This window comes from Pristiophorus japonicus, unplaced genomic scaffold (assembly GCF_044704955.1).
Source record: "Pristiophorus japonicus isolate sPriJap1 unplaced genomic scaffold, sPriJap1.hap1 HAP1_SCAFFOLD_29, whole genome shotgun sequence".
NCBI classification, from domain to species: domain Eukaryota; kingdom Metazoa; phylum Chordata; class Chondrichthyes; family Pristiophoridae; genus Pristiophorus; species Pristiophorus japonicus.
This window is the reverse complement of record NW_027252668.1, coordinates 5,145,277-5,153,562: the sequence shown is the minus strand read 5'-3', so window position 1 is coordinate 5,153,562 and position 8,286 is coordinate 5,145,277. Positions and strand designations below refer to the sequence as shown.

The window sequence follows — 8,286 nt, the reverse complement described above, 5'->3', positions numbered from 1 at the left end:
TTCCTGGTAACCCATTTTAACCGGTTCTGACACCGGGAATGTAGAGACTTGTCCCAGGAATCCTGACAGTCCCTGTGTTTCAGTGAAGGTGGGGAGTTTAAGCTTTGATTGTACAGTCTGACTCATCATTTTGGGCACTACCATCTGTTGGTCACGAGAGGCCTGTTTAGCTCTTTGTCAGCACAGTGGTTCCCTATATCAACCGGGGATTTTCCGGTGGTGTGGGCGGTACATTTAACAACAGCAATGTGCTTGGGGAGCATGAGGGCTTGCAACAAATCAGATCATGGGCCACCCCAAAGGCATACCTAGAGTCGGTATAGATATTGACTTTGAGGTCTTTGGCCAAGATACAGGCTTGGGTGAGGGTGAATAGTTCAGCTTGTTGGGCAGAATAGGCGGTTTCAAAAGCGGCAGATTCCAAGACCTGATTCTCCTGGTTTACTATGGCGTATCCTGAGATTCGTGTACCTTCTGGATTAAAAGAAGATCTTCCGTCAACATACATAATACAGTCTGGATCTTCAATTGGTACATCAACAAAATCTTCCCTGACTGATGTGGCCTCTTAAATTAAAGATAAACAATCATGACTGGGTTCTTCCTCATCTTGGGGTGGCTCAGTAAGAAAACTGCAGGATTAATTGCAGTCCAGTGCCGAAAGGTCAGTTTAGGATTGCCTGTGATTTCAGTGGGTTCTGTCGGATAGAGGGGCCAGTCCACATTGCCCTGCACTAGGATCTCAATCGGATCAATGGGAGTATAACCGACTTGGGAGGGGTCCTCTGCCCACACATGAGGATCCACATAGTCAGGTATGCCAGAGCCAGTATGATGCTGCAGAGTCGTTAAGACCTTCTCGGGGTCCCCGTGGAATTGGACTGTTCGGCCATGTTTTACAATTTGCACATCCCGGCTGGTAGGGTCAGCCTCGTCTATAGCCTGGCGCACCATAACTTCTAAATCTTTAGCGTGGTGGGGAGGTAATACTTCGAGTAATATGTGGTGCCACCGTTGGGGGCTGTCCATTTCCACAAAATCTGCCTTCCCTTCCGGTCCAGTCACTCTAGCCCTTGATTGAATTTCCTTCACTTCCCCTTCGTGATCCTGATAAAAGTTCTGCAGGTCCTGATTCTTTCCACTGGGATCGTATGCTAGGGTCACGTGATAGGGTGCCTGCGGCAGGTCCAGAGACCACCACTGAGGGGTTCTAGTGGTATAATACTGCCGCTTAAGGGTTCCCTGTTTTACAATAATCCCATCATCTCCACACTCCAAATGCAACTGGAATTTGCAGTGGAGGTCTCTAGCCATCAAGTTACAGTCCAGATTGGTTGTGATAAATCGATGTTCCACCGATTCTTCCTGCTAACCCATTTTAACCGGTTCTGACACCGGGAATGTAGAGACTTGTCCCAGGAATCCTGACAGTCCCTGTGTTTCAGTGAAGGCAGGGAGTTTAAGCTTTGATTGTACAGAAGACATGAAGGCTCCTGTATCTATCAAGAAGGGTTGCCACTCATTCCGAATTTAACAATATCATCGGTTCGTCATCCGGGGAGGGTCCCTGCACAATCAAGCTGCGTAGTCAATATGAATCGGGGAATGGTTGGCCAAAGGGGTTGTTCTGGGAGAAGTTAGTATAAGATCCCCGTCCTCTTCCCCCCCCTTGCCCCCCTCCTCTTCCTTTTTCGTGCTGACGGGAGGGACAATTTCTATTCCAATGTCCTTCTTGCCCACAAATAAAGCATCCATCTCATCTTTCCCAGCCCCGACCTCTTCCCATACCAGGCTGGGGACAGTTGGGCGGTCCGTAATTAGCAGGGCCCGGGCCATTTGGGTGTTTGATATAACCGTATCCCTGTTTATCCACCCAACCCTGCACGCAATACTGCAGTTCCATCTGGTATCACCTTGGGTCAGGTTTTGGTCTTTCCACCCGAGGCGGCTCCATACTGATGGGCTTTTGAAGGGTCGTGGTGAGAGCATTAAAGATAGCGTTTAGGCGATCTTGGACATCGTTAGGGTGAGCAACCACCAATGCATCATGAGTAGCACGTCCTAGGTGAGTTAGAAATCGGGCATGCTCAGTTGGGCTCAGGGTTTGCTTTACAAGCGCCCACAGGTCCCTTGATTCTGCATTATATCCATGCATGTCGAGGTCACTCCGTGAAATTGGAGGTCAGGGTTAAGTTGGGTTTGTGGATCCCTTTCAGCTTATTTATCTTAGCCTTTTAACTCTTCAATTTGTTTTGTTTGAGTATCTTTCTTTATTATATCAGGCAAGTATTATTACATAAGCTAGTTCTGTTTTTATTTTTATTCTGACTATCGCAGCATTCCTCTGTTAGGTGAGTCTTTTTTCTATTAAGAAATCCAAATTGATAATGTTCAGTATGAAACGGCTGTCAATGGAAAGGGTTAACTCCTTTACAGGTTTGTAAGATGACCTGATGTCATTACGTGACTTCACGTAACCATCTGAAAAAAAAAGCATTTTCATCAGGAAAGGCAGCATTTGATAAAACTCCAATTCAAGTACTTGCCAAAGAGATATTTTTTAATTGATTTAAAACGAGACCACACATTTTTAACAGCTATTTGTTTACTGAAATTCAATTTCGTCATCAGCCTTGGTCAATGCAAAGCCAACCATTTTAACTTCTCAGAGGTCCCAGTGGAACTCTGAGTACATTTCTCGTGCGTGCACTCTTTAAGACGTCGACGGTTTTTAATATGTCCTCCTTCTGTCAATGAAAGCCCTAATTTAATGGAGTTTTTCTGCCAACTCGATAAGAGTGATGCATTTTTTTTTCAGACTGCAATGGAACTTTTCTCATAATTTAAAATCTCAGAACATTTTTTTTTTCTTTCAGCAAATATTTAGTACGTTACTACTTTTTTTTGTCTTTTCCATAACTAGAGGGAAGTCTGTGGACTGCTTTTCGTTATCTCAATTGTTCCAGCCTCAAGGTCGTGTTATTTAATATAATATTTTTTTTGAATCCATCTCAGTTGTTTTGCTGTGCCTTCTCTGAATGTTTTCTTTCAACAAGTAAGAGAGCATGTCAAATCCTTTTTTAAAACTGGGATCATGTATTCAATAAGGTTCACACTCTTAAACTTCCCATATACAGGACAACAGTGCGCAGGGTTAAAAAAAACTTTCATTCTGTTTGAAAAAGTAGGTGGAGCTAAAACAAACCACAACCCCCCGGCTTTTTTTTTACACAGTAAAAATCACATAAGCATTTCTCATTTAAAACAAACGTTCACAAGAGTCTCTTTTCTTTTCTATTAATTTTTGGATCCATGATTGATCATCTATCCCTATCTAGCTCTAACTATCCCTACTTTCCGTGTCGCCGCACGGATCGACTTGGGCCTCGAACCCACACAGACACTGGGCCTCGAACTCGGGCAGGCTCTGGGCCTCGAACCCAGGCAGACTTACCTATTCTAACCTATCTTTCCAAGTCGTCGCTTGGTTTGCGTCACCGCGCAATTTCCCTATCTCTATCCCTATTCTAAGTTTGAAAGGTATTCACCAGATTGTCCTGGATCTCGTTCAGACACTACCTGAGAACCAGCGAGTGGCTAAACTTTCCTCAGACTTTTGAAACCGGGGAAACTGGAGCAGTATTGAAATCATACTCACTCCAGTGGCCACTTTCCCCTCTAGTCTGGCTCTTAATTCGCAAGTTTTCGGCAGTCGTCCGTTGAGATCCCACTTCTGACACCAAATGTTGATTTCTGGATTCTTTTACCTCAATCTGGTTCAGCAAAATTACTGAAACGAATACCGTTTGTGCGTTAAACAAAGCAAGCTTTTATTTAAAATGCAAATCCCGATCGGGGACCTTATCATACAGAAGGAATGATAGAACGCACCCACTTCCTACGGACAAAGTGACGTTACATTTTAAAGGGACGACGGTTATACATTTTCGGCAAAAGATAACAAGATAGGGCTAGAGTGACATCCTAGTCCAGCCTATCCCTTTTGATCCCTCTTTCCCTTTGTCCACTCATAAGCCGACCTAAGTATGGTCTGATTTTAAACAAAGACCTTCTGTTAATGTTTCAGGTTAATAACATGATTTAATAAGACCTTGAGGTTTTTCTGCAAGCTGTGGGTTTTGTTTCAATATGTGTTAGTGTTGTAACATTTCGCAGTCTCGAGTCTGAGATGTCATGGCTATTCCTCCATGAATTCTTTGTTAGCTTATACTGTCCCTATACAATTACCACGTTCTCAACTTCAATGTCTCTATACATTTTTTAAACATTCACATTAACATCCAGGGCATCACCAAACCCGCCATCCGCCGCCTGGCTCGCCGTGGCGGTGTCAAGCGGATCTCGGGCCTGATCTACGAGGAGACCCGCGGGGTGCTGAAGGTTTTCCTGGAGAATGTCATCAGGGACGCCGTCACCTACACCGAGCACGCCAAGCGCAAGACGGTCACTGCCATGGATGTGGTGTACGCTCTCAAACGCCAGGGCCGCACTCTCTATGGATTCGGCGGCTGAACAACTCCACACTTTCCACCCAGCACAACACAAAGGCTCTTTTAAGAGCCCCCACCGCCTCACAGAGAGCAGTGACCTGGGGATGGCAGTGTGGACAGTTTGGTTGGGAAGTTATTTCAGCTATTTAATTAATGGAAAGAAACACTTTGATGTTTCTAGTGCCTTACACGGCCATCGGACTTCTGCGGCAGTTTGAAAATCCACACTTCTAGATGGTTAACCTTATAACTAAAAACATCTGAGGCTCATTTCTGATCAGCAAATTTCAAGCTTAATTATAGTGAAGTATATTAAATTAAATCTGGGACTATTGTTATCCACAGAACAGAAAGCAGCCCTTTCATAGATACTGTGGGTGGCTCTGAAAAGAGCCTTTGGGTTATTACATTAAATCATGTCCGCTTTACTTGCCCTTGGACGCACTGGCGGTTTTCTTGGGCAGCAGCACAGCCTGGATATTAGGCAGCACCCCACCCTGAGCGAAGGTCACCTTTCCCAGCAGTTTGTTGAGCTCCTCGTCGTTGCGGTTTGGCCAACTGGGGGTGATGCGGGTCTTCTTGTTCTTGCCGGCCAGCTCCAGGATTTGGAGGAATGCAAGGAGCGAATTTGTGATTGGTCGCTCGGTGGTGAATTTCATTGGTCTTTCCAGGTGACCAATCACAGTCTGTTTATCCCACCAATGAAAGTAGGGCGGAAATTACTGTCTCCAACAGTCAGAATAACGATTTTTAATTCAAAAACCCCGCCAAGAAATTTTAAAATAGCGGATTATGTTAATATAAATTCACCATTCGTCAAAGATTTTCCAACACGTTTTAATTAATTTTGTCTTTTACATCTTCCCCTTGCAAGTTCCAGGCTGTTACAATCAGGATTAAATTCGGGTACTATTTCAAACTGTCTAATGGGCGGGAATCAATCCACACCGATTCTGTAACGGGACACATTCCAACTCAATCTTTGTAAAAGTTGGATTTCACAGATTACCGATCGTGCAAAGGCGGGGGGAGTGAGCCCAGAACTGGGAGTCCTTCTGTGAAAAGAGAAGAGGGACAGAGTGTTCAAACTGCCCCGGTTCTGGTCTCTGTAAGAACTCCCATTTGGGTTGTTACACTGCGGGGAGTCTCGGGTTAATAAACGGACTGACCCGCAACAGGAATTGAAAAATAAACTTGAAAAGGGCTTGCGAGAGAGAATGTGTGACTGAAATCTGAGTCTCAGTCCCTAAACAAGCTCTTAATTCGGTAGGCGGTGAAAATGAGCGTGTCTGAGAGCAAAGGGAAACAGCGACCAGGGACCGTGTTTGTAGTTGGCGGAAAATTCCAGCGACGCTAAGGTGGAACCGGACAGTGAAACTGATATCTGAGAATTCAAAACTAAATCTACAACTGGAAGTGTAAAAGTTCTCAAATATACTTGTTCAGGAAATAATTACAGGAAACAGAGTGCAGCTCTTTCAGAGAGGTTGTGGGTGGCTCTTAAAAGAGCCGTTGTGTTTGGGGTTTGATCTCTCAGGACAGCGGGCAGTCTCACTTGGAGCTGGTGTACTTGGTCACCGCCTTTGTCCCTTCGGACACGGCGTGCTTGGCCAGCTCCCCGGGCAGCAGCAGGCGCACGGCGGTCTGGATCTCCCGGGAACTGATGGTGCGGCGCTTGTTGTAATGGGCCAGGCGGGAAGCCTCACCCGCGATGCGCTCGAAAATATCGCTCACAAACGAGTTCATGATGCCCATGGCCTTGGAGGAGATGCCGGTGTCGGGGTGAACCTGCTTCATCACTTTGTAGATGTAGATGGCGTAACTCTCCTTCCTCGACTTTCTGCGCCTCTTGCCGCTCTTCGCTGGGGTTTTCTTGATTACTTTCTTGGCGCCTTTCTTGGCGGGACCTGTTTTCTTTTCGTCAGCCATCGTCTCGTTCAGTCGGGCGCAGATTTGGGGAAACTTTGCTCCGAGCCCGCATTATATCGGCAGCCCCACACTCCGCCCACAGCCCTATGCTAATGAGGGATGGGCGAAGGCAATGGTTGTGATTGGCTTGTCAATATCCATTGTTCTGTATCTCTCTGATTGGATGTTTAAAGAGACCAATCAAATTTGTGCTCGCCACAATCTCAAATTCTTGAATGAGGTCATGTGTTGCAACACCTCCTGATTTATACTCTGTTCTTTATGTGTTTCTGTTTTGCTATCAGGCAAAAATCTTATGAGGAAGGGTCATAAATCTTTTAGTATATATTCAATAATCTGAACAGCAAACTCACTGCTCTGTTTATCGATCTGGATTTTTACATGTTTAACAGACATTGACCGGTTTATAACCGAGATTGACTGAGGGTGACTTCTGGTCAGGAAACTCCCAGTTTATCAACCGTCGGGATTTAATATCAAGTAGAGAAATAGTGACCTGGATTTATTATATAGTAATGTAGGAACGGCGGCAGACATTTCGCGCACAACAAGCTCCCACAAACAACAATGTGTAATGACCAGATAATCCATTGTGTTGTGTTGATCGAGGGCTAAGTATTGGCCAGGACACCGGGCATAATTGACCTGCTCTTCTTCAAAATAGTAGCCGTGGGATCTATTACATCCACCTGAGAGAACGACGGACCTCGGTTTAACGTCTCTTCCTATCGATGGCACCTCCAACAGTGCAGCACTCCCTCATCACTGCACTGGTATGTCAGCCTAGATTTTTGTGCTCAAGTCCCTGGAGTGGGATTTGAACCGACAACCTTCTGACTCAGAAGCAAGGGTACTACCACCTGAAGCACAGCTGATAAGATTGTGATCAATAGATCAGTTTCTTCAGACAGTAACCAGCCCTTTCACAGATAGAGTGCGTGTCTCTGAAAAGAACCAACGTGGTATTAGATTAAATCTTGTCCATTTTACTTGCTCTTGCTGGGCCCAGCATTGGATTTCTTTGTCAGGAGCACCGCGTGGATTTTTGGCTGTTCAACCATGATCCTATTGAATTGTGGAGCAGGCTCGAGGGGCCTTATGGCCTTCTCCCATTTCTTACAGCCGAATTTGATTACACCATTGTGTTAAGTGATTAAATATTTATTTAGACTTGCAGGTCAAGGAATTTCTCAAACGTAAGGGCTATTTACTTGACACAGCTCGACAAAGACGCACCTAACTTTGATAAACATATTTGGAAATATGATTTATGTGAGTGTTGTTTTTTCTTCAGTTTCTGCTCGGCGAATTTGGGTTTCATTATACACCTGTCAGCTTCGAGTATGTGAGTGTGATTTTCACATTGTCTCGCTGTCTCTGGGATGTGTGTGTGGGTTTTATTCTGTACCTGGTCAGTTTCTGTTATGCAAATGCATGTTTTACTCTCTACTTGTCAGTTTCTGTTATGTGAGTGTGTTTTACTCTGTCCCTGACAGTCACTGATATGTGAGTGTGGGTTTTATTGTGTATTGTTCAGATTTTGAGATGTGAGTGTGAATTTTACTTTATGTGAATGAAACAACTGACTTTATTTAAAAGAGAAAGACGAGTAAATGTTATTGAGTGGAATCTGAGTGTCCTTGTACATGAATCACAGAAAGTTAACATGCAGTTACAGCAAACAATTAGGAAGATAAATGGTATGTTAGCCCTTAATGCAAATGGGTTGGAGTATAAGAGTAAGGTAGCGTTGGTACAATAATATAGAACTGAGATTGGGAGAAATGTGTTCACTCAGAGGGTTGTGAATCACTGGAGTTGGGATTTTAATCTGCATCTGTCAGTT

At 44.6% G+C, this 8,286-nt stretch overlaps 1 protein-coding gene across 1 annotated transcript; it reads right to left on the bottom strand.

Annotated features, from left to right (window-relative positions):
- Nucleotides 1-5,609: 5,609 nt before the first annotated feature.
- LOC139248342 (histone H2B 1.2-like) lies at nt 5,610-6,534 on the bottom strand. The gene has a single exon (XM_070872135.1). It carries the CDS (start codon nt 6,438-6,440, stop codon nt 6,063-6,065), a length of 378 nt encoding a protein of 125 aa, XP_070728236.1. The 5' UTR covers nt 6,441-6,534; the 3' UTR covers nt 5,610-6,062.
- Between the last annotated feature and the right edge of the window lie 1,752 nt (nt 6,535-8,286).